This window comes from Silurus meridionalis, chromosome 1, assembly GCF_014805685.1.
Source record: "Silurus meridionalis isolate SWU-2019-XX chromosome 1, ASM1480568v1, whole genome shotgun sequence".
NCBI lineage: Eukaryota > Metazoa > Chordata > Actinopteri > Siluriformes > Siluridae > Silurus > Silurus meridionalis.
The window spans coordinates 24,841,472-24,868,869 of NC_060884.1; the positions used below are offsets into that span (position 1 = coordinate 24,841,472).

Consider the following 27,398-nt stretch of genomic DNA (forward strand, 5'->3'; position numbering starts at 1 on the left):
TTTTCCCTGACACAAATTTTCTTTTGTTTAGACAATTAACATATTACTACATTGTTTTTTTTCTTTTTTTTATGTACCGCTAAACATCTAGTGTGCAGTTAAAAAAACAAAAACAAAAAGTGTATTGAATCCTGGGTTAAAAATACAAGTTCCTGAGCTGGTGTTAGAGGTGACAGGTGAGAATTGTTGACACAATATGTTCATTAATCTCCAACATTACACCCCGATATAAGGTATGAAAGAAGTCGACAGTGTGCCAGACATTTGCTACATATGGAATAGATAATATCAAATCAATCTCTCAAGCTATGTCTGAAACCACTCTCTTTCTCCTATGTAGTGCAATATATATGGTGTCGGACATTTAGGAAATTCTGAGTGAACAAATGAATTCCCTCGTTTGTACTCACAATACACTCTTATTTCAAATGTACATACAAACTACACTCGCTTTCCCATACTGCAACAGGACACAGCGCAAGAGAAAATCTTCTGTTCAGGAAATAAAGTTTCACCAGAATGAAAATGAGCAAATTACCAAGTGTTTTTGATGCCGTTTAGTTCTGGAGTCAGCTTAAGGGCACCGACAGGAACCCCTACGACAATATTCTGTATATAATGTCTTGTAGATTATTATTTAATGCTTTTTATTTATACATTTAGCTGAATTTGTGTATTTTTTCAAATATCTACTGTATTTTATATAATAAACATAATGGTGAATAATCATGAAAGAAATATCCTTCTGTTTTACAAAACACCGCAGATCAGAACCTAAATCAACAAACACGCTCCTCTAGTCCTCAAATACATAGTTAGGATTAACCACAAGGAAAGGGTCTTCTTCCAGAACAGGCTCTTCCCCTTTATTTGCAACCTTCTTTAGGCCAGTTTTGGTCAATTCTATGATGATATGGTCATAATGGACCAACCGATACAGAGTAGCTGTAACATTTATGACCAAATTGACATCCTCTCCATGATATTTAGTCATTGTCCAATTCCGTTAATTCATATAAATTTCCTTGTTCATGTACAGTGAATTTAACTGCCATGTGCTATATAGGGATTAGTAAATGAGGAAACAAGTGAAAATTTTCATCAATGTCCAACGTCTTTTTGTAAAAAATCAGCTTGTGCTTATGCACAAGGCGAGTTTTAGTATTTGTCTCTTTTTGACCACTGTGGGGAGTTCTTCTACTTCCTTGTGCAGAGCACCTCCAGGATGTTCACAGTGCATTGTGGGTAAAGCATGTGTCCCATGTGTAGCTCTAATCACAGAGCTGTCACAGTGTCCTGTCCCAGAGAGCAACAGTGTCTATGTCAAGATGCAGCAGCCTTGATTGCTGAAAGTAAATCAAGTCAGGAAGACTTGATTTAGCCGTGTCTTGAGAGTGTCATGTAAATGACAAAAAACAACACTTGTGTGGAATTCATTCCTTCAGCAGGGAAGAAATCCTGTGGATTTTGATGTTTAAGCCGGTGTAAAATAAGGGGGTAATAAGTGTGTCTATAAAGCAATATATATTAATAAGGAAGTCTATTCTTATCTTCATTTTTGTTCTTTCAAGTTGGAACTTTGGTCCTGGAGGAACTCAATGTGACTTTTATTATTTATGTTTTTTTCATGGGGCTATGTAGAATTTATTGGGAAGTGGTGGCTCAGTGGTTATGGATCTGGGTTACTAATCAGAAGGTCAGAGGTTCAAACCCCAGTACTGTGAGGATGCTACTGAGGATGCTACACAGTAGCTATTTTCAGTGTTTCATAGTTTTATATTGTAAGCTGTTCTCAAACTGAGCAGTTCGTGTTGTATAATTATCACAGTTGGATTTTTAAATATACCATTAGAACACTAATATAGTGGCCTTTCTGTTGGCTTTTGCTTGGTTACCATGAATTTTATTATGTGCATGTTTTGCATATATTGCAGCAATGAATTTGAAACACTCCAGGCTAGTTTTCTATTGGTAACCATGTTGTCAATAAAAACGTGAAAAGTATATTTAATCAAAGAAGGTGGAGCTTTAATGGTGATACCCCACATTTACACTGTTACTCTGCTTCAGTACTGTAAGACACACTTTTATCATAATTTTAGTAAATGTTTTACAACTTGTAGCCCACAGGGTTACACTACAACCTACTGGAACCCAATGAACTGTTAAAAACGCTGTTGATACAATAATAACCATGGGTAATCAGCTAAAATAGGCATGCATCACTACAACATGACTTCACTGTGACCTTACATTGAATAGAGATTGATTAGAGGGGGGTTACATTTAATTTCACTTCTGCCTGGATATGTTCTACTAAACTTGCTTGGTTCTATTAAACAAAATATCATTAAATTAGGCATTTAAAAAAAAACTGATACTAACGATAATAAAGCAGTTGAAAGAAGAGATGCCATAAACGGTTATGAATGCCAAGTGAGTATTAAATACACTAATATATAAATGAACCTGATATTTTTTGTTTAATACATATCTTTACCAGCAACTATTTTTTAATATTTTAGAGTTGTGGTGCTCATATGTAGAAAAATATGTCTAGTAAACCTTTCAGTAAACAGGACAGATATTGTACTCCCAACATCATTAGCTTTAGTGGATCGAGGAATTCATGTTAGAAGTACAGTAACATTGTTCAAACTTTAATCTCAGGGCTGAATCACTGATCTAGAGGATGAACAGTACAGTATGTACAAGTGTTACCATCTCTAAGTGGAAGCAAGTCTACCTGTGACTAAAAGGCCCTGAACAGCAGAATGAGCAGTCAATCTTATTAGGAGCCTGAAAAGGCTCAGAATCCCTTCAGACACGCAGCCAAGTGCTAATCTGGTGAAAGCTAAACATGTCCACTTACCCATCGCCCAATGACACAGCAAACTATTTTTAGTAGACTATACAGCAGATTATATTAGTTTATAAGTATGTAGAGCAGCTCTAATCTGTGCAGCAGAGGATTTTGCATATTATTTAGGCTAAATTCACAGAAACTAGGTTTTTATTGCTCTAATAAAGCATAGCATGCAGCAGAGCACTTGGGACGTTCTGCCCTTGCAAATTGTTTTCAGATTGCTTTCTAATGCTAAATCCTCCCCATAGAGCTTCATGCTGTTGTGAAGCCTTTTTTTGCTCTACACTGGCAGATGGTCTACCCTTGAGGTTAATAAGCAGACCAGTGGATTGTTACAAATGTTTTCCAGTCTTACAATGCAAATTATTTTTTGATCTGTGTATTTTTTTCGCCCTGATGCTTCTGTGCCACCAGACCATGTTCTCTGTGTATCTGGTACCTACTGGTAGCCACTGAAAATTATGATGTGAAAAGCAAGTAAAAATACATTTGCTGTAAATGCAAATGCTCATTCTTACTCCTGCTTCCTGCTTGCCACTGATATGTTGAAGGCTAGTGTTCTCTTCAATACTGGCGGTGACCTTTAATGATCTTTATATAAGTCTTGAATAGGTCAAGGTTGCTTGTCATCACGATTAATTGTACAGATTGTTTATAAGATGGATTGTGTCAAATAATATACACTATTACATTCAGTTTTATTTAAATAGACATTTTGGCAAAGCAGGTACACAGAAAGGGAAGGTGTCCTTGGATAGTGGGATTATATTAAATCAATACAATATGGAGCTGAAAAAGAGTAAAGGCAAACAGTATCAGTTGGGGGAAAAGTATACAAACCATTTACTCCAGTTAAAGTAGAGATACACTAGTTTAAATATTACTCTAGTGAAAGTACACCTTTTTAACCTTTCACTTAAATAAAAGTAGAAAAGTACTTACCTTCAAATGTACATAAGTATCCAATGTACAGTAATCCACAGATTTACCGCGGTTTGAATCTCCCCCAGTTTATCGTGGAATTGCATTTGCCACAAAACTAATTTGTTTTGCTGATATTCCCGGTCTCTCACAGATAGCACGATAGACCTAAAAACTTATAGGGAATTGTTTTTTATGGAGTTTTATGTTAAAATAATGAAATTTATTAATGAAAATATAATTATTTATTATAAAATTAAGTAAAATGTTAATACAGCACAGTACTGTATACATAAAATTTTTGGGACATAACCACCGCGATAAATGGGGGATTATGATACTATGATTTATTATTGCATTTATTATGTAATGTTCCTATAATAATTTTTGTCACTTGCTTTAAACTCAGTTTATGTAAAAATAATCTAATGTTACTCTTACCACACTAGTCTATTATTAGACTGATATAAATTAATTAAACACTGATTGATATCTATTAAAATGATCATGAGCCCCCAAAAAAAAAAAAAACAACACTTAAAAAAAGTTTCATTCATCACTTATTACTCTCAAAATGTTGCTCTTACTATTGAACTGACACTAAACTGTATTTTCCTGCTAAGTAACCAATTAGTTACTTTGGTGGTTTGCTGCATTCTTGACCGTTTTTCTTGAAGTTTTAATCCACTCATAAATAAAAAGGAACGACTGATTTAGCAAAATGTAGTTGAGTAAAAAGTAAGAAATTTAACTTTAAAATGTAGTGAAGTTAAAGTGAAAGTCTACCCAAATGGAAATACTTCAGTAAAGCAACTTAATTACAATAACTAATTAAATGTAATTAATTACTGTCCACCACTAAACAGTATTCAGTTTGTTAAAAAGAGGCTCAATATTAGTATACTGTAAATAAAAGTAATACAATATTGCAACTAGTAATATTAATTACCACATTACTGCATCACTGTGTGCATGTTCCTGATAAACAACAAGGAAATGAAAGTATTTCATACATTTTCAAAGGAAAAATACATTTAAAAAAAGATTCGCGCATTTCTCCTGCTGAACCAGCCTGATGCAGAATGCAAGGTTGTTTATCTTGTGGAAAACTCTTGATCTTGAAGCTGTGGTAGTGTAGCAGTCACGTGCTTGGCGAATCTGTAGGAATTCACATGGGTGGGTTCATATGAAATATTAAAATACGTAGTTAGCATTCTGAGCCTGACTCAGAAAACACTCAGGTTTATAAATTCTTTATTAGTTTTATTACAGTTATATATGTTGGAGATTTTTATATTGGATTTTATTTAAATGGGGTGTTGTTTATATAGAGGAACGTTTGTAGATGTGCTCTACTGTGTGTACATCCCAGCTCCAGGGTCTGCAATTTGAGCTCCTGAGATTGTGTTAATGCTTAATTAAAACATGGCACCTGTACAGCTGTGTGTATATCGCTGATGCTTTAGGGTTCCTCTGAATTCTCTGCACTGAATAGTTAATATTTATATTACTCTGAACTAAGTATTTCTTAGTGTATACTGTTTAATAATAGACTTGTTTGTTTTTTTAACTGGAAAAATTTGTTTGTTGTCATGTTCTGTGCTCAGACAGTGTGAACATCAACTATAAAAGGATTTATTGTCTATGACTTTATTGAACCTTTTTTGATCTTACTAAAAGTTTAATGGGTACTACATGGACTTAAATAATTTTCTTTGTTTTTCTTCAGCTATAACTGCTTTTAACAAATGCAGTTTGTCTCATTTATTACATTCTTTCTTTAAGCAAACCAAGAGCAAAAAAAAAAAAAACAATGAAAGGAAAGGAAATATCAGTCCCACAAGAGAATTTCAGTTAGTGTGGTCTTTCGTTTTTGTCTCACATGTCGCTGATTCTCAGAATTTCTAGTGCCACCATGAGCATTCAGCACTTTATGATCTAGATAAAGTCACATGCTTTTTCAGCTGCTCCTCAGAGTGATAAGTATCAGCCTACACACACACACACACACACACACGAAGGCTGAACAAAAAATGACTTTATTTATATATTTATGACTTTTACTTCAGCAAGGTTTATGTATGTTGTTTCATAAAATAAAGCATGTAAATGCTGACACATTTACAAAATTAGCAAACTAGACATATGGGCAACTGCATGTACCATTGACAGTAGAGGCTATCCCATATGTTTTTTTTTCTGGCTGATACAGGACTCTCATTCTCTCTCTAAAAGTTATTCTCATTCTCTCTGCAAAAGGAGCATATATAACCAATGAAATATATAAGTCTAGATTGAAAATTAATGATAATGCATTGTGTGTTTGTGGCTTTAGAGAAAGCGTACGACAAGGTGCTGAGAGAGGAGTTGTGGTATTGTATGTGGAAGTCAGGTGTGGCAGAGAAGTATGTGAGGGTGGTGCAGGACATGTATGAGGACAGTGTGACAGCAGTGTGAAGTGTGCAGTAGGAATGACAGACTGGTTTAAGGTGGAGGTTGGATTACATCAAGGATCCGCTCTGACCCCTTTCCTGTTTGCAGTGGTGATGGACAGGGTGAAGGACGAGGTCAGAGAGGAGTCTCCATGGACTATGATGTTTGCGGATAACATTGTGATTTGTGGTGAGAGTAGGGAGCAGGTTGAAAAGAGCCTGGAGAGGTGGAGGTACACGCTGGAGAGAAGGGGAATTAAAGTCAGTAGGAGTAAGACGGAGTACATGTGTGTGAATGAGAGGGAGGGCAGTGGAGTGGTACGGTTGCAGGGAAAAGAGGTGGAGAAGGTGGAGGAGTTCAGGTACCTGGGGTCAACAGTGCAAAGTAATGGAGTGTGTTAGAGAAGTGAAGAAAAGAGTGCAGGCAGGGTGGAGTGGGTGGAGAAGAGTGTCTGCAGAGTGAAAGGGCAAGTTTATAGGACTGTGGTGAGACCTGTGATGATGTATGGATTAGAGACAGTGGCATTGACTAAAAGACAGGAGGTGGAGCTGGAGGTAGCAGAGCTGAAGATGTTGAGGTTTTTATTGGGGGTGATCAGGATGGACAGGATTAGAAATAAGTTTATTAGAGGGACCATGCATGCAGGACGTTTTCTAAACCCTGTTAAACTCCTTTGGGATGAATTGAAACATTGACTGCACCCCAGACCTCCTTACCCTACATCTGTACCTGACTTTACTAACACTCTTGTGGCTTTAATGAACACAAGTGTCTGCAAGTACATTATGAAATTTAGTGAAACGTCTTCCAGGAGGTTATTATAATGGCAAATGGGGACAAAATGTGAAAGAGGATGTTCAAAAAGCACATTATATTAAATAGAATATTATATTAAACAAAAGACAAACATGGAAGCTAGAACATGTTTTTTCCAAAAATGACATCATTCAGAGTTTCCACTTCAGTACAACACTAAATGTTAATTTTTCATTAATAGCGTAATCCACATCTTTTTTTTTTTACCACCTGCCATATGTGTTGCATTATTATAACATTATCAGGTTGTTTGCATCTATGTTTTTAGTAGGTAAATTACCCAATTTTATCTTTGTAGTCAGGTAGCCAAGATAAAGTAAAAACTAAAAAAGACCTATATAAAAACACATTTTATTTTCTGTAGTTCAGCCACAATTCCTAGAGAGCATATACCTGGACAGTACTACCTTTGTATTTATAGAGCATGGTGTGTTGTTAGTGTAATTTTTTGCTACCTCTTGCATAATACACCCATGCTATAACCTCTCAGTTCATTAAAAAAAAGAACTGTGTTCATCTATTCACAAACATAAGTGCATTTTAAGGATGAGATATTTTTTCAGATGAAACTTGTTCTATCAGCAGATTTGGATGTTAAAGCTTGTTCTGTTCACTTTACCTCTGTACATTGTGCTGCAGAACTTACAGTCCCTGAGTCTCATGACTCTGCAGAATGCACACACTATTGCTCCTATAAATTATAAATTAATGCTGTCACCTTTTGCACCGATTCCACAGGGGTTTAAATGCCTTTTTCAGTACAGTCTACTGCTTTCCTCATATCAGCAGTCATGTGGATTTGTTAGCCTATGCCAGAGATCACAGGCAAACTTTTTACGCTCTGAAATGTAATGTCCACTTTACCTTTCTGTCCTTGAAATTAAAGCAGGTAAATAGTCATGCATAGTGGCTCAACCAGAAATACTCCACTTTTCCTCTTGGGCTGTCCTGACTTCAGAAACTGTGTGAATTCTCTGTTAAGCCCCACGATGCATCAGCTCGCCCCTCCTCTATCGTCTCTCTCTTTTTTTTTTTTCTTTGCCTCTGTGTTTTTTCTGCCTGTACCTTGTTTGGACAGTCAGTGGCAGGAGAGTGGCAATTCCCCTCCATCTCTCAGCTAAGATTAAGGCATGGCAGAGGCTGATCGTTGCATTCAGCGCTGAAGCGGATCGTCCTACTCAGCCTCGCCTCTAATCCTTCTCCCCCCCACCTCTTTCCATCATCGGCCCTCCCAGCGCAGGGCTCTCCACAGGCAGCATGGCTGCTCCGGAGCTCCCCGCTCAGCCACTCTCTCCACGAGTCCACTGAGCGCACGGAGGCTGGCGCGCACTGAGCCGAGAGATGAAGGCGCGTGCCAGGATCAGTCAGCGGGCAGTGTGTGAGGAAGCACACACCAGGGACCTGTTCGATCGCTGACCGATCGAAGTAGCCCGGGCACGGAGAGCATGTCTCCAAGCATCAAGAACTTGGATTGCGTTTCGCCAATGTTGTGCCACTGCAAAGTAGCATGCACCAACAGCACCATCTCGCTCATGTTCGGATGCAAGGTAGGATGAAAAAGCAGTGTTTCTCCCTTTTTTTTTTTTTTTAAGCTCAGCATTGGGACTGTAAATAAACATGTCACAAAGCAGGCTTGATTAATTTCTTTCTGTGCTAAAGTTAGACTCTGTAATTATTCTGTCATACTCAGTCATACTGTCATACACTAATGTGAGGGAATAAATCTTAGAAATGAGCACATTCAGATTATCCTCTGTAGTGTTTAATATTTTAGTGTACAGGAGCACGGAAACTACAGCACGGAAACTCTGGCCCGATGTCTCTAACATCCTTATGGCGAAATGCAAAGCTTCAGATGATTTCTGACAGATGTGACAGCCCGTAGCGCTGTTCTCTTTCCATCAGCTATGCTTGAGGCTCTCTGCAGCACTTGATTGTGGAGCCTGTAGTGACCCAATGTATATATGTGTTTCATTTCTCTCTTCTCATCAACTATTGCTCTTGGACAAAAGTCATGTTTGTTTGCTTATAAAAATCCTCTTGATTATTGTCCTCTCATTCAGTCACGTTTAACCGAAGCCATGTGCTGATTTCCCATTACATGAAACATGACAACTGTAGGACTTTTAGTAGTATCTGTGTCATCTTTGTGGTAGTCTTCCTAGCCAGTTCAGAAGAGGAGGGCAAGTTACTGTTGTTACATAACTGCCTAATCCTGTGGGTATCCCAGCCTGTATCTGAATTAGTTATTTGTGGAAATTGGAAGTGGAGATGGTTGTCTTGCTGTTTATCGTCTTTGTCTACATGAGGATCTGCAGGCTTTATTGTAGATTAGTTGCATACATATGCTGTTTTTTTCTGTGGATTAAAGTAAGAACTTTTTTCATAATTTGAAAAGGGCACAGAATTCCCAGGTATTCTGAATTTTATTTATTTATTCTATATATTCTATTTTATTAATTTTTTTTTAAATGCTTCATATGATATGATTTATTAACAAGAAATACTGTGGCTTCCAGGAAAAAAAAACATACAAAAACATAATGTTATATAAAAAAAAAGCTAAAGCTACATTTTTAGCCATGTATTAACTAGTTATAATGGATACGTCGCCTTAAAATATTGGATATTATTGCAGATTGTAACCTTAAGTGATTTTTGTTGGCATTATGAATAAACAAGATAAGATGCAAATTTCAAGTGTCCATGATCCATCTATTAGGGATACAAAAAACTTAGAGACACAGTTAGGTATTAGTAAACAACTAAAATGTTTCTTTTTTGCAACTCAATATAATTCCTATATATAATATTTGAATAACAACTATATAACAATAGTTTTTAGTGATTTCATGCATCCTGCTAAATTGAATGTAAATCTTAACACAGTAAAGCCGTGAATAAATGAAATTGTACAGAACATTCTCATCACAGAGATACAGGTCAAATATATGACTAAACTAATGCTTTATTTTGGAAGAAAGATGAAAGTCATGATCATGCCTTAAAATATATTATTAATTGTTTAGCTCTGTCAAGACAGTTTTTATTCGAGTTTCTTAGCCATGCATGTGATTGTTTTTTTTCTAGTTTTTATCTGCAATATTGCTTTATGGAACTGCTTTTACTTTTTTGTATATTCAGATCTTGTGAACTATGTAGCATTTTTGGTATCAAATAATATACATACATCTTCTACTCTAACATCCTTCAGGAACTGTTCCCTTTTTATCAAGAGCTCAACTTAAGGATATCATGTTGCATTCTCACACAGTAAGGACATAGAAGTGCTCTGTAGGAAATGTGCTGTCAGTTTTCCAAATGTATGCATGTATGCGCACTCATCTGCAACCTTTATAGAAACACCTGTACTCCTGTTTATTGGAGCCTTGAGGAGGTGTTGTCAAACTTGTTCACTTTGTCACCTCAGAATCCTGTTTTCTGCTGAAAGGAGTGCACTTTTCTGCTAGTCTGGCCCATCCCACCCACAAAGTTTGTCGGGTTGTGCTTTCTGACATGCTTTTTTTTTTTTTGCTTACCATGATTGCAAAGAAATGCTCAGTTGTTTTACTGTTGCCAGTTTGAACCAGTTTGAACATTCATTTCTGACCTGTTTTTTAGACCATTCTGTGTCAAGTCTTGTGAGTGCTGTATGTGAAAATCCCAGGAGAGCAGCGGTTTCTGAAATACTCCAACCGGCCTGTCTGTCATCAGCACCTATGCTACAATCAATATCACAGAGATCACATTTTTTCCCAATCTGATGTTTGAATGTGAACATTATCTCGAGCTTTTGACTATCGTTTGCATGTTTTGTCTTTTGTGCTGCCACATGACTGAGCAATTAGTGGATAATTGGACATATAATCATGTGTACTGGTGTTCCTAATTAAGTGGCCAGTGAGTGTACATCTCTACCACATATCTAGTTCATGTCTGTAATTTTCAGGCTCATAGTTGGTGGTTTATGACTTACTAATGTGGATCAGGCAACACCAAGTGAGTGAGTATGTGACCCAAAGTTACACTTCTCCCGCTGAGTGTCTGTAGAAGTTATTTCTTTATTGCTACTCAGTGTTTCTGATTTCCAGAAAAAAAGCGGTGGTGTTGGACAAATTATAAATTCAACAGCTCAGCCACTGGGGAAGTGGAAGCTCCAGTGTGTTGTCAAATACAATATTTTGTTTCCCAGAAAACTGACTATGCTAAAAGATAGTGGCTAAAGCTAGTTAGCTAGCAAAGTAAATTAATACAGACTTGGAGAAACAAATGACTCATGAGAATTTTGTGTCAGAATTTATTTTGCCTGACTTTACTAGGGTTAAAACACACAGTACCTGTGTTTTCACTATTCTTGTCATTCATGCTGAATTTAAAGCTAAATACCTTCTTAGCTTGTTACGTCTACTTGACTGTCAGGCAAATATAAATAAAACTAATATCCCAGACATTGAATCTGCTTGATCTTGGCTACCAAGTTGCCTATTTCCAAGAAATGTTAAGTTCAGAGTTTCAGAAATGAAAAAAAAAAAATCATAAACCTGCAGGGAATTTTCTTTTTTAATAGGTACACTAGTGGTAGATGATAAAACTTTTCATTTTAAGTCCACTGCACCATCTGCTTATGTAAAATCCCAAATCAGTTCAAGCTTCTATTTTTTTGTGCCATACAGATGTTTCTTCTAAGCCCTTGACCTGGTTGTTGGCTGAACTGGAGTAAAGCAGTGTTACTGATTATTGCACACTAGCTGAACAAGCCTTGTTTGTGGAAAATCAGCAAATTCACAGGAAATGCATTTTCAGGTTCACCAGACATATGTTCATGTTGTAATAAATGCTGTGTCAGCACTCTTTCATTACAGAATTATTTTCCCCAGCAAATGTGCCTGGCTTGTAATTGTGTGTAACCTATAGTATTTGATTGCTGTGTTCAACTTTGAAAGATACACTTCAATGTTGCAGGAAGTATAATTAATGGATTTCAGTTTGCTTTTTTATGTAGCTACATTTCAAGCATATTGCATTACATTTCATGTAAAACCTGCTCTTATAAAACAGGCAGGCAAGGATTAAAAACAGTAATTATTTACACTATTCTTTTCTGTAGTGCAAACACTACTACGTTAATTTCCGGACTATTAAGCGCACCCAATTATAAGCCGCACCCACTGAATTTTACAAAGATTTTTTGTGTCTACACTGAAACTAATGAACTTTACACAGGCTTTAACGAAAGACAGTGTTCTGTTACACGGTGTAACGGGTGAAATATGTTGTGGCTCCTTTAAGAGCAGAGCGGCATTCTGGGAATAGCCCGCCACCGCATTTTTCCGCTATTACTGCATGTGTGCAAGACCGAGGAATAAGTTTCTTTGACTAACCCGTAACCCTGTTGCCAGGAAAAATAAAAAAGCACGTGTTTTGGAAACCTGTCTGTGCTTATATGATTTCTGTTGCAACTGGAGTTAACGAGCTATCCCTTGACCCAGACTCAACGTGTTACAACGGCTTGTATCTAAACAGTAGCCGACCAAGAAAGTAAATGTTCACTGTCTTCCTTTCACAACTATTTCTCTCGAGAGTTTATCTTTTGGCATCGTCGTGCGTTTAAAAATCACCATCTGTGAAGCTTTTCTCCCGATGCCGTGCAGCTCAGAACACAGGTGAAGTGTGTTTTTTTATGCCCGGTTGTTTTCAGCATTACCAATGATTCTCCTTTTCTGTAGACAGTCCGAGTGAGCAGCAGGTCAAACGTCAGAGGAACCTCATCCATATTTATGTTGTGCTGTGGCCCGAACAGTGGGAGCGCATCTGATTTGATATAAAGAATTTCATTGGTTCACCTGAACCCGTTAGCAATTTCATTGGTCTAATGTTTTGGGGCTCAGTTTTTTGGCTTGAAGTTTGTGAAACCGAGAAAAACCCAGGAAAATCCATAAAAAAGCCACTTCGTTGTTTAAGCCGCGGGGTTCGAAGCGTGGGAAAAAAGTAGCGGCTTATAGTCCGGAAAATACGGCAAATGTATGTGCTGACACTTGAGACTCCTTCTACAAATGTCTTTTAACTTTTGTGACTGTAAAAGTTATGGGTAAAGAACCTTTTTTAGTTTTGCAGCATCTGTTGTTAATTTTATTCTATAAAATTCTGTAAAACAGAATCTGAACAGTAAAATGTGATTTATATTTGGCATTCCGTCAAGTCGCCGGAATCAATCAACTTGTCCAGCAACAAAAGAAGTGTTGCAAATGAACTGAAATAAACTCTTATGCTACCTAATCTGCCAGTGTCAGTCCATTACGTTTTTAATCCTTGCCTGCCTGTTTTCCACTATGTAGACTGCTCTTTTCTTCTCATCCTTTCTATATAATGAGCTGTGGAGCAGCTGCTGGTAATCCCTCCAGACTGGCAGAGCGAAGACACAGTACTGCTGGCTGCTCTCTGAGTTAGCAATGCTTTATAGACATGCTTTCTGCTGAGCACAACTGATTTTGTGGCATTTTTCATTTAGGAGTTTTATTTTCTCTGTCTTTCAGCCTGGCTTTTGACCATAACAGAATTAACCCATTAATGTTTACTGTGTTGATTGGAGAATGAAATACAGTGGAGTTCTCTATGTTGTCTTGTAGAGTTGTATAGGTCTTGATACATTTTTTTTTAGGTCTTTTTCGTTTCTAGTTGTAACCCTATACTTGTAGCATATACCTTTTTTCTTTTAAATGTTAACTAGTAAACATTGAACTATACCATTCCATGTGTCAGTAAATAGATGAATCACACTGCTGCAATTCGTTTCTGAATGCAGTGAGGCTTTACTTGCCACGGAGCACGGTAAGGTAGTTAACTGAAGCAGGGTAAACATAGCTGAAGTACTATGTGCAAAGTTTTAAGTGGCAATCTTCTCTTTATGAGTCACACTTGACCCTGGCTGCTGTTTACTCCCGCTGCACATCTGTTAAAGTTGGCATCTTCCTAATGCTGGATCTCTAAATCTGTGTGAGAAACAAGCAAAAAGAACTGTTTTTGTCAAAGTTCTTTGGATTAAAAGTCTAATATTGGATATTGATTTAACATTTTGTCATTTCATCTAGTTTCTGGTGTGGAAGAGGAAACTAGGGTGAATATAGCTCATTGTACTGTCCTCTATATACGTCCTCTGTATATTTCGACAGCAAGCTAAACTCCACCCTCATCAAATCACAGACACGATATGCCTCTTTTCAAGCTTTAATAAGGATAGGTAAAACTAGGAGATAAAGAAAGAAAACAATAAATAATAAAATCCACTTTCAATATACACACACACACAAGTAAACACTTACAAATGCTATATCCCTCCATATCGATTTTACCAGGTATATCATAGTAAGCAAAGGAACATTACAGCTCTCTTTCCCATGCAAAAAGGTACATATATAAACAAACATATAAATTACCAATCCAACAAATAATCAAATGTTATTAATGCTACATGAATAAGGAACAATAAACATACCGACGAAGCTACCAAAGGCCATGGAGGAATACGGATTGTTGCCGATTCACTATAGCACATGTTCAAAACTGCACATCATGGAAAATGCTAACTTCCTTGTTGGTCATCTGATTAGTCACATGGTAACACTACAATATATGATTATCAAGACGTCCATTAGGGGGAGACAACTATTAACACACAATTAGATTTTAATTATTATTTAACAATAACTGTAACAGAACACTCATTAAAAATAGATCTAGCATAAAACGTGGTTTAAATAAATTAATAAATTAAATAAACAGGAAGTCCCAGAGTTATGATGATTCGACTTACATTTTTTAAAATCTTATGTTAACCACAGCGATACGACAACATTGTAAAAATATTGTATGTTTCACGCAGCAGGCAAGTGCAGCAGCATATGTGGTATGTAACGTTGAGATGCTGCCAGGATGTATGCATCTCCCGCCCTGTGAGATGACTTACTCTCGCCAGCGGCTGACAAAGTTCAGTTGTCTCGGTGTTAGAGTTTGTATTTTTTTTAGTGTTTCAAAGCCAAATCTAAACTCTTGTCACTTGCCTTTTTATCTGCGTCGCCAGACACTGGGGCCAAACAGAGTGCACTGATTAGTTTTATCAGCTACAGGTGTGCTTCTTACCGCTTGTTTCGTCCGGCTTTAGCCTCTACTCAAAAACCAGCATGAGTGAGTTCATTGTGAGGCTTGTTCCGAGTGGAACTCATCTTGGAAAACCTCTGTATGACCCTGGCCACGGTAATGTAACTCATTTCTTCTTATTGCCTTGGCCATCTTTGTCAAGAGCAACAATATTAATTCTTAAATCCTCAGAGAGTTCTTTGCCATGAGGTGCCATGTTGAACATGCAGTGGTCAGTATGAGAGAATTGTACTCAATGCACAAAATTTTAACTGTTCAAATACAAGATACAAAAAATTTGTATGGTCCTGTCAAGCAGAAAAAAACATGAACATCTTGAACAGGAGCTCTGCATGGCTGCACGATGTACAGCTGTTATCACTTAGGGTGTACTCATGTTAGTTGCCAGCTATTTTGACAGTAACAGCTGTTTGTCGAGTTATTTTCAGAGGACAGTAAATCTATACTGCTACACAAGTTGCACATTGATTACTCTAAAAATATATACAAGTTTAATTTCTATTGTATTGTCCCTCAAGAAGATATAGTAAAATGGATGCTAAAATGTGAGGGGTGTTAAATCATGTACTTTTTTGTTAAATTACAGTATACTACCCCATATGGATTCCTGGGTAGGCTAGGCCACGTCTCGACAATATTTTCAAGTTACGATGTGGTCATCAGAACGCAGCTCCATCGTTAGTCTGGGAATATCTGTACAGTGAAATTTTTTCTTCAGATATCTCATCTTGATGGAAAAGCAGGCATGATATGGCCTCCTGGAACAGAGAGGGTTGAGAGCTTTGTTTAAGGGCCCAACAGATGCCTAAGTGTCATAAGAAAGGCCAGGGAAATGATTTCATTCCTCCTTTATAAAAGACAACAGACATTTCTCAATGACCCACAGTCAAATTGCATAGTCTATCACGAATTCCAGCTCTGCTACCTGTTCATATTACTATGTGTCATAAGTAGTAGAATTTTTGTTTATCCCATTCAAATATTTGAATGGCAGTTACTAATGGCAATAATGAAGCATGATTTAAGTAAGAAAAGCACAATCGAGGCATACAGTGTTAATATGTAAACTTTAGAGCATAAACTTTGTGAATATGCTTCTATTTTAAGAATAGTACAAGATAATTGTTGAAGGGGAAATTAAGGTACAAGATAAATATCATGCAACTTTAAATCTGCAGTAAATAGTGAGGGATAGAGAATACTTTGTAATATTGTGCAATGCACCACTCTGAGTAACATTAGAGGAAATAGTGGTGCTATTCCAGTTACAAGATAAATGGTGTAGGTGTAGGTAGTACAGTCTAAACACACAAAATAGAGATGAGGAACATCTTGCATTATTTACAGATTAAAGCGTCAAAGAGCAATTAAAGGTTATCAGAAACGAGTGTGGATATGGTCAATGATTGTATGGTTATAACTTATTTATACATCCTGAGAACTGGGAGATTTGTCCATGATGGCCATCTAGCTTTATCTAATGATTGGCAAAGGTGTTGTTGGTTCCACTTTATTTTTCATTCATCTTCAGTAAGCACATTATCTTGGTCGGGTTTGCGGTGGATCCCGAGCCTATACAAGAAGCATTGGAATTAGGCAGGAATACATACTGTGTGAGTCACAGGTACATGTCAGGGCACATGCACATGCTCATTCACACATACAGGCAATTTAGAGTAGCCAATCCACCAACCTGCCTGTATATGGTAGGGGAAAAAATGAGAACTCAAAAGTGCAGACATAGCAATCTTACGATAACATTTGGAATGCTAGAGCTGTGACTTGGCGCATCAGCAAACCACCAAGCATGTCATTTTTATGTACTGAATAAATGCTGGTTAAGAATCAATGAAAAGCTGAAGGTTTGTTAATGCTTTGTTGTAATATGAGCTTTTAATACTGTGTAGTTAAAGTCAAGGCTTGTCTCAGCCAAGCAAGAACTAATGCAAACTAACAAGTGACACGTTTATGGCCAGACACAACATTTTTATAGTTCCAAGTCCCTCTTTATAGAAGCTTCCATTTCTTTACAATACCAGTATCGCTAATTCGTCTTTGCCCTGAGCAAGGACACCCCCAACTGCCATAGAAGAGCCATCCATCTGGACAAGAAATTGTATAGAAAATCAAAACCGATGAGAATTGGATGAGGTACACATGATCTGCTTGAGGCATCAGTTCTTTTCGTTGAATTGCTGCCACCCTTGGTAGTGAGGGTAGTAAATGACTCAGCAACAGAAACAAATTGCAGAATGAAACAGTAATATTGCACAACACAATATTGCTTTGACTTGGTCCACCTGTGCCCTGATCTTGCAATTGCCCAGCTGGTATCCAAGGTACTTTGTTTCCTGCTTTACCCACGCACACTCCTTGGCATAGCTTTGCCAGCTTCATTTTGCTTAGGATGCTCTCGGCTTAAATAAATAAATAAATGAGAAATAAGCTTAATATGTAGGCATAATCTTCTTTTTCTTCTTTCGGCTTCTCTAACCACATCCATAAACCTTCTCCTTGGTCTTCCTTTTTTTTCTCCTAGAATTTGGGAAAGTGTTGAAATATTGAAACATCGGTTTTTTTTTTTTGCTTTCATTAAAAATTGAGAATGTAAGTATTGTTCTCTGGGCTGGTGAAGAATCTGATAATCCAAAATCATTTTCCATTTTTGAGATGAATAATTATGTGAACTACTAGAAGAATTCAAATGGAAAGATGATTAGCTAATTTAGCAGTAGCTGCTTATCTGGAAGAGTGAGGAAATAAGGCTACCAGAGATGATTCGGTAAAATTAGATTGTGTTTTATTCTCTGTAAAGTCAGAAATAAATGCCAACTGAGCATAAGCCTGATAAAATAAATTCTGGTAGCTGGCAGTGATTTAATCAATGGAGCATTGCATTATTGCCATTTTTATCATTCAGATTTCTTTATCAGAATTCTTAATGTGTATAAACACTAACCTAATTTTCTTCCCTCTTTCTTGTTCACATCCGATCCTCCTCATTCATTAATTACACATACTACCATATGCTGATCATTTTTGAGCTCTATGGCTGCTCTGCTTAAGGGGGCGCTCCCACAGAGGTGTGTGATGCTGCTGAACATTACGCTGCCCAGAGCCGGTGATGTAACACATGCACGCACATGAAGACAAGAAAGGGGAGGACTTGATTAAATGAGTGACCTCTCATGAGGGAAACACCATAAATCACACTCACTCACTGTCAGCCTTTAAAACCTTTTATTGTGAGCAAAGCATGCCTTGAAGTTTTTCGTAACACATTGGTGAATTCTTGATGAGCCTGTTTAAAGCTTATATAATGGAGTTAATAAGAATTGTCAGGATGGTCACCGTGCAAAAATTATATCTTAACAAGCTAAAATTGATGAGAACCAGTAACAAGGGTCATTCTTGGCTTCGTTAAGCACTAGATTTATTAATTGTTGACCTTTCATGACTATTTTTTTAGAACAAGTTTGTTAGAAACATTTGCTTTTGACTTGAATCAACAATACACTGTCATTTTTTAATTCCTTCCTACTTGACATCTCTAGTTTGTTTTGGCATCAGTGTAGCATATTGATGCCAACTCAAACAGTCCTGCTAAGCTTCTCAAGGTAAAATATTTGCTAAATATAGTGTGCTCTGAGCTCTAAAACTTATCATACTTCCTCTATTTAGCAGGCACGAATTTATGGTTTTATTGTGATTGACAAAATTAAAACAGTCGTAAAAGTGGTCTACACAGTGCTAGTCACATTCCTTCTTACTGTCATGTACTTTTGTAATCAAGCTGGTTTATAATAATATGCCAACATTAACCAACATGTGCTTTACTTGGATAATTAAAAATGTTGACCCATCACTGCAGCTCAGTATTTGGCAAGTCTGGACTCACTGGAGTGCTCAGTAGATTTCCTTTATTTTATAGTTTTGCATCTTTGTTCATTTAACGTACCTCTATAGCTCTATAGTCCAGTCACTGTAGTGAAATTACAGGCTTGTTGCCTATTGAATAGACTGTCAAACTGTCTGTAGGACTTCTCTTCTCTTGTAGGTCTTTCAACGTTGATTGATGTGTTATTGTGTTGAGATTAAAACATGCATTAGCATATTGGTAAAGTTTGATTCTACACACAGCATGATTTTTAAATCTAGCTCTTTGTTGCATTTTTTTACGGTGTAAATATTACCTGAAAATCATACTTGAGTAAAAGTATAGATACCTTACTGCAAAACTTTAAAAGTCACCAATTGCAATATGACTTGAGTAAAAGTGATTTTAACAGTTTTTGAGTATTGGCTCAAATATGCACCAGTTCAGAACCCCAAGACACATGCTAATAAAAAGCCAAAAACTGGTGATTTGTGAGGGTTTTATTTGCTAAAATATAAATCAAATTGTACACCTCAAAACTGCGTTAACCAAGATCAACACAGCAGCCTCTTTAACATGGCAGAATGAAACAAAGATTAAAAAAGCTGCTCAGAAAAAGACAAAGTAGAAAAGCTTTCAGAAGGATCCGTCAATTAACAAATAAAATGATAGTATCATGTCACAAAGTAGAAGAAGCATTAGTATTCAATTGGCAAATAAAATAAAAGTAAATATCGCCTCTTTTGCAGAATAAATAAGCCAAAATATAATTGGTAATGGGGCATCATCAATTAAAATTTAGTGGAGTGAAAAGTACATATATTGACTCATAAATGTAGTTAAGTAGAGAGTAAAAGTTGCTTATATCTTGGATACTTAGTGTATAGTGTAACTAAAAAGTAGCCAAAAAATTACTTAGGTACAGTAACAAAGTAGATTTACTCTAATACTTTATACCACTGGTAACTAGTGTTCCTTAACATAATAAGTGGAAACTGAAAATAAGTGATTGAACATACAGTGGTCGATAATTCATAAAAAACCTGTAATTTGTCTTGCAGCTGACACTATGTAACAGTCCAATGTTATTGAGCATAATAAAAATACATGTCTTTTACCGAATGTGGTTATTATCTACATCAGGCTGACAGGTTTTGAGTCTGACACATTTATGTGGCTTTATGTACCTTTACATTGCAGCCAGGGTGGACTAGTAAACTGCAAGCAGGTAAGAGGAGACACTGCAGTGTGGCAGTGAGTCTAATCCACTCATGCTGTGACTGTGAAGCTGCTCTGTGATGCTGTCAGACATTCTGTTGTACAAGCATTTGGACTCACAGCTCTAGCTCTATATTTTTTATTGTAGAATCTTTTTCTTACTGTAGGTTTTTTTTTTCTTTTGTTGCTTATCCAAAACTATTACCACGCGGTTATCAGTCAGTCATTTGTATCCGATCAGCAAAAAAAAAAAAATTCAGTTGTCTGTAATATGATTTATATGAAAAAATACAAATATTTTAATATCTTGTATAGATGTTAATTACACCGTTCATCAGATCAAAAGTCTAATGGGTACTGATGATAGCAATGCTAATTATATAAGTCCCTTAAAAGAAGTCCCTTGCTTAGCATTTTTTTTTATATGTTTATCTTTTCATAAAATGTGCACTCATGTTGTCATGCTCTTACTCTCCCAGAGCCCAGTGCTTTATGCATTTAGCTAGAAGATTATAAATGAAGTGCTTTAGCTAGCAATTTTTTTAATTGAGTTCTGCTGCAGTCGAGAAAAGTGTTGTTTATTCTTCCTTTACATTTATGGCATTTGTCAGATGCTCTTATAATAATCTGAGCAATTGAGATTTAAGAGCCTTTCTTAAAGGTCCAGCAATGGCAGGCTGGGATTTAAACAATCTTTTGAGCAGAAGCCTAAAGTCTTAACTACATAGCTACCACTTATCATTAGCTATGTTATTCTTGTTATTCTTAAAGAACAACATACTGAGTAAAAACTATAATATATGGAATATCGTTTCTGGACATGTGACCTTATTGATATGTGTTTTTTAAGATTTTGGAGTATGGTGTGGCATTGATAAAGCTAGGTACAGATGTAATGTGAGGAAGACTGGAGTGCAATCAGCAGCAATTTCAATTCATACCAAAGGTGTTCAGTAGGCTGGAGGGCAGAGCTTTTTCGTGCTTTTTGAAAATCCCATTTCACATTTAGTCCCCATTTGATGTTATATTAATCTTCACTCTCCTGAGAAGATGTGTAATTAGTTTGTCAGAGTGTGCTTTTGGAGATTTGTGCTTATTCATCCAGTAGGGTTTTATTTAATTCAGGTACTGATGTAGGTAAAGTGAGGAGGCCTGGGGTGCAGTCAGAGTTCCAATTCATCCCAAAATGTTCAGCAGGGTTAAGTTCAGAGCTCAATGGCAGGCCACTCAGAATCTTCCAACCAATCATATATTCATGGTGCTTACTTTGTGCACGGCGGCTGTCATGCTGAAACAGGTTTGGGTCTCCTAGTTCAAGTGAAAAAATAATTTAATGCTACCGCATCCAAAGACATCCCATGTAGTTGTGTGCCTCCAACATGTAGTTGTGTGAACCACATGTGGCTGGAATAGCCAGGTGTCCTCATATTTCTGTCCATATATTGTAGTATAATAGTTTCAGTGTATCAATCAGTTAATAATACAAACTATGTGATGTAAGAAAGGAGTAGACCAACTAATAGATGTGTGTTATCTCAACTATATGAATATGTATAGATATTTACAGTGCCTGCCAAAAGTTTGGAAAAAAAGGTGTTTTGGGGGTTTCCCTCATTATAGTGCTGCACAGGGATGGACATATGTGAACAGGAGACAATGCTGAATACCGTGGCTTTCCTCAGTTTGCTCATGTTGCTGAATATATCAGATCATGCGTGGCAGTTTGAGGTCATCATGATGACTGTGCAGCAGAGAGCAAGCAGGGGGTTTGCTCATTAATGCAGTGTTTCCCATCTCAGCACTATAACACACTAATCCATAAGGGAGATTTCTTCATGTCCACTCGACTTTTGGCAGCCTCCTAGGGGAAGTCCAGGCTTGCCCCATTCGCCACTGCATTGATTTATACCGTCGGGTTTCTGGTGCACATATCACTATGAGAAAGTAGGTCTGGGGTGGAAGCTCAAAAATAGTTTATGTGCCTCAGTTTTTGGCTTTGAGTATCTGTTCATTCAACATACTTGCAGTCGGTTTTTAATTCAAATGCATGTTAATAAATCTTTATGTTCTGTTTGTGTCCGATTGGCCCATTTTTAATCATTTGGCAGAGGTGGCTTAGTAGTTAAGGCCGTGGGCTACTGTTCAGATGGAAGCCATGTCACTGCCAAACTCAAATGGTGGCATTCTTAATTCTCTCTGTATCATGGCACTGTATCTTGGCTGAACCTGTGCTTTGATCCTACTGTAGATACGTACCAATGTGTGGAATTTCTTTTTTTTTTTTTATGTTACCAGTTATACAGTATCTCTCAAAGGTAAGTACACCCCTCACATTTCACCAATCATTTTACTATATCTTCTCAAAGGACAGTACTCTAAAAATTTAACTTGAATATATTTTAGAGTAGTCAATGTGCAGCTTGTATAGCAGTATAGATTTACTGTCCTCAGTAACAACTCACCATACAGCCATTATTGTCAAAATAACTAGCAACAAAAGTGAGTACACCCTAGTGTACATGTCAATATTTTGTGTGAGCACCATTGTAATCTTGCACTGCCTTAATCCTCCTGGGCATGGAATTCAACAGAGCTGCACAGGTTGTTGCTGGGATCCTCTTCCACTCCTCCATAATGACATCATGGAGCTGCCGTATGTTAGACATGTTAGACACCTTGTGCTTGAGGATGCCCCACAGGTTTTACCTTTACCTCCAGCTTCTTCAGCAAGGCAATTGTCATTGTGGTGGTGTGTTTGGGGTCATTATCATGTTGAAAAACTGCAGTTTGGCCCAGTTTCTGAAGAAAGGGCATCATGTTCTGCTTCAGAATGTTACAGTACATGTTGGAATCCATGTTTCCCTCAATGAACTGTTAGGCTCCCCAGTACTGCTACCGCCACCATGCTTGACTGTAGGTAAGGCACAATTTTCATTGTACTCCTCACCAGGGTACTGCTCTATAAGCTCCACATTAACTACTCTAAAATATATCCAAGTTTCATGTCCATAGTATTGTTTCTTTAAAATATGTACTAAAAAGATGTTGAAATGTGAGGGGTGTACTCACTTTTGTAAGAGACTGTAACTGTGCATATTCATAAAAGAGGTTTTACCCTACAGGAAAAAGGTATATGTTATAATAATATATTATTATTATTATTATTATTAATATTATTATTATTATTATTATTATTAAGTACAAGTATCAGCATAGGCTGTGGGGCAGTTTGCATCCTTACAGGACAACAGCCCTTGGTTTCATCCAGATTTTTCTCCCACGTCCCAAAAAACATGTCAAGGTGGATTTCATAATCTAGTTTCCCCCTAGGTGTGAATGTGTGTGCATGGTGCACTGCAATTAAATGGTGTCCTATTCAGGTTGTGTCACATCCATTGTTATCAGGACCAAGTGGCTACTATAAGTGAATGAAATAAACAAGTCTTTGAATAATGTTGTTATTAATATAGAAATTATTAGGTACCGAAATAATGACATTCATAAACTTGCCTGAATCTAATACCATGTCAGAGACACGGTGTTCCATGAACACCCTTCCACCAATCTTAATGAAGATTTAAAGAGTGCTGTAATATAACTGAAAAGACCACAGGTCAAGGGGAGCAGAAAGTAAGAGCAAAATGCCTTGCCCCAGTGTTCTGTTGCTCCTTGATGTCAGAGTGGAGAATGTGTACTATGAAGCGTTTAGTGGCTTGCTGTGTATACACCTGGGCTCCCTGCTGACAAAGCCAATCAGGTCAGGCTGCAGGCGCAGCATGGAGCAAACTGTTCTGTTTGATCTGATGACATTCATCTGTGTGTTTTGCAAATGCTTTCAGTGTGAGACTTTGATCCTAACTTTCACGGTCGCCTGCAAGATGGAGATTAGTGTATGGATTTAGCAGTTTTCTTGTCTTCATTAGACTGACGGTTTATTTTGTTGTTCTGCTTTCACTTCCTGATTGTTGAGGACTAATTAGTTGTATTTCATTTATCAGAACTATGTACACAATGAACATATTAATGCTGGACAGTTTATAAAAAGTCCAAATACACTTTTTGTTGCCTTCTTTGTCAGAAATACAGATATCAAGATGAGGACACGACCTCTCCTCCAGAACATGGCTCGACTCGCTTGCCCGGGGACGTTCAGCCTCCGGAGCTGGTGCAGGTCTCAGAGAAGAACATTTCCCAGATCGAGAATGTCCACGGCTTTGTTTCTCATTCACACATCTCTCCTATGAAGGTAGAAGGATTTTTGTCTTTTCCTTAAGCATACAAACAAGTCTGAGTCTTCTTCCCATGCATCTCATCAACATGCATATACACTGTGTAACAGATTCCTTTACCAGATTCCTCCACCCAAACACTCATTACAACAGCCATCCGAATGTAAAACAATGCTTATTGTATTACATTTTCGCTTAGTCTTTTTCCAGTCTTTCACTCAGCTGTGTATTTTCATTAGTCCTGTGCCCAGTAGAGTTAAAAATTGGTGTGAAAACGGTGACCTTTGAGCTGTACAGTATCTTCATCTTCTCAGTGCAATTGTTGTTTTGGACCATCCAGTTTTTTGTGAGCCACAGATCTGCTGTCCATGATGAAATCACAGACGTAGTAACGCAAGTGCTCAGAATAGTACCAGTACGCAGGTGGATGTCTTTCGGCACACTGACTGAAGGTCGGTGTTCCCTGCGACTGTGCGTGCACCCTTTTGCTGCCATCTGTTGGCGTCTTTTAAAACTATTCTCATAACATTTTGATACCACCTCGTATCTGCTCAGGTGTGAAACTTCTCTAAGAAAGGATACATTGGAGATTTCAAAAACCCTTGCCTTTAGATTTTATATATATATATATATATATATATATATATATATATATATATATATATATATATATATATATAAGTATTTTGTAAAGGCATGTGGTTCAAGCTTATTGAAATAACTGGCCAGAATTCAAGCCCTATTGATTTTCTACAGGCGTGTCCATAGAGCCAAGCTATGATGAGATTGACTATGAGTGGTGAGATTGACCTCTGCTGATATCCCTAGTGCTCAAAGAAAGACTAACCTAATTCCATCAGCATTACACAATCTTTTCCGAGCTTACTCTCACAAAACGTGCTCAAGTGGAGACAGTTTGCCCAGGGAGGGAGCCCTACTATCATCGTCTCGTCTGGAACAGGAAGAGCGTTTGTACATCCACCCCCCTCGTGCCCACATGCAAAAGAAACCCCAAATTGGCAGTGCAAGCTTTTTTAAAGAGAGAGTATTGGCTGAGCTCATCCCAGTGCAGCTGGATGAGTAGCCGTGCCAGGATGGGCTGAGTTGGGTCCAGGCAGCCACCGATCACTGCAGCGCCATTCTCTCCCACAAAGCAGCCTAAAAAGCCCTGCCTGTCACCTCTCATCAGCCTCAAGTGCACAGAGCAGGAGTTGTGCGCACACACACACACACACACACACACACACACACACACACACACACACACAGTGTCATCACTGTGAACTTGCATTTCCCCTAAATCAGCCCATGCATTCAAGGCTGGTGATGCTGTCTGGCTGTTCGCCCAACTGATGGCTTCTCCCTACTCTTATTCTGCCTGTCGTTTGTCATAGGATTCAAGAATATGAAAAAAATGAGAACGAAGCATCCAGCAGGCACTTTATTTCAGCATCCCTCACTTAGAACACCAAGGTCAAATGAGGGTACAGTGGGTACAGTGATTGAGATGGTGATTTAAATTGATTTGTTGTCAAATTGAGCTGATGAGGCGATGACAGGACAGACTCTTGCTTTTGCAGATATAATAGATGTCTCACTCCACCTTGTGGCTGATGGTAGTAACTAAAGAACCCTAAATAAAAAAAAGCACAAATGCATGTTTTCTTGGCCACTTTCTTTTCTAGAGATGCTTGAAATGTCTGTTGAAAGGTGTTCGTATGTGGGATTAAGAAGTTCATGTTAACAGTGTTATCCTTTTCTTTAAATCCCCTGCCTTAAACATTATTGTCAGAGATGATCATCTTGCCAGTGCACTAGTGCATGCTCCATTAAGCCAAAGTCTGAATGTGATTTGAATGACCAGCTACATTGTGGTTTAACCCACCTACCCATGATGCACCGCAGCCCTTTGGACTAGCTTCTATTTAAAGAGAACTGTCTACAGGCATTTTACTGAATACAGACCCATTTCACATTGTTTAATCTCGATCTCAGCTATGATTACACTACGTTACATTTTAATATAAAAGTATTTTAAGCAAAATGGCCTAACGTGGCATTTTACTCAGTAATGAAATATTACGGAGCATTTCTGCCCCCTGACTGTTTTTTTACGTTTGCACTCGGTGAGTATTTGGCTCAAATTGCCAGGACAGATGGAGAAGACATCTTGTGGCACTCCAGGTTGCTCAGCTGAGCCGACCTGTGACTGGCTTATGTACCTGTAAATGCCTGTGCATGGTGTGATGCATGCTTGCGCGCACACACACACACACACACACACACACACACAGTACAGCTTATCATGGGTATCATGGGTGTCATTTAACCACAAAAATGCTCTACTTTGGACATTCAATGTAATGCTAAATTAATACTGATCATTTAGCATTTTATTAGCCGTTTTAGGTGTAATGCAAAAACCTCCCTATTGATTTCCATTTCTACATATTTCAAGTCTTTAGGACACTGCATGACTTTCAGATTTTGTTGTGTAGTCTACTTATCACTCAGAGATCATTTGCTTAATTTTTGTGCTTCAGGAATCATTTTTGTCTCATTTTCTACATCTCAGGGAATTGTGTTACTTTGGTCACCACTTGTTTGTGTTTCAGTTCTCATGATATCATAAAGTCACGAAGACATGCTTTCACACGGTTTCAAGTCATGTTGCATATTTTTAAACTTGCAGTACATCACACATTTTGTTGCCGCTCAACTCATGCTGATTTCTGCGTTTTCGTGTCTGGCCTCATAAAACATCTCAGTTTCATCTCAGTGAAGCGAACTAGACTTTGGCTAATATCATTCAGAGCCCGTCTTTTTCCGTCTTGTATAAATTGTGGCTTTTGTACTATGGCTTTGTGTTTTCCTTTTTTATTGG

General features: G+C 37.6%; 1 protein-coding gene and 1 long non-coding RNA gene across 5 annotated transcripts in view; one reads left to right on the forward strand and one right to left on the reverse strand.

Annotated features, from left to right (window-relative positions):
- dlg1a (discs large MAGUK scaffold protein 1a) overlaps positions 1 to 27,398 on the forward strand; it is a 126,008-nt gene that overhangs the window by 24,152 nt on the left and 74,458 nt on the right. For all 4 annotated transcript variants that reach the window (XM_046860886.1, XM_046860896.1, XM_046860913.1 and 1 more), the window contains exon 5: positions 24,364 to 24,531. In XM_046860886.1, the coding sequence (XP_046716842.1) occupies positions 24,364 to 24,531 (168 nt within the window). The remainder of the gene's footprint in view (positions 1 to 24,363; positions 24,532 to 27,398) is intronic.
- On the reverse strand, positions 13,826 to 14,747 carry LOC124393277. Its single transcript, XR_006927305.1, has 2 exons — positions 14,529 to 14,747; positions 13,826 to 14,025 (listed from the first exon to the last, which is right to left on the reverse strand). It is a non-coding gene; the product is annotated as an uncharacterized LOC124393277 (long non-coding RNA).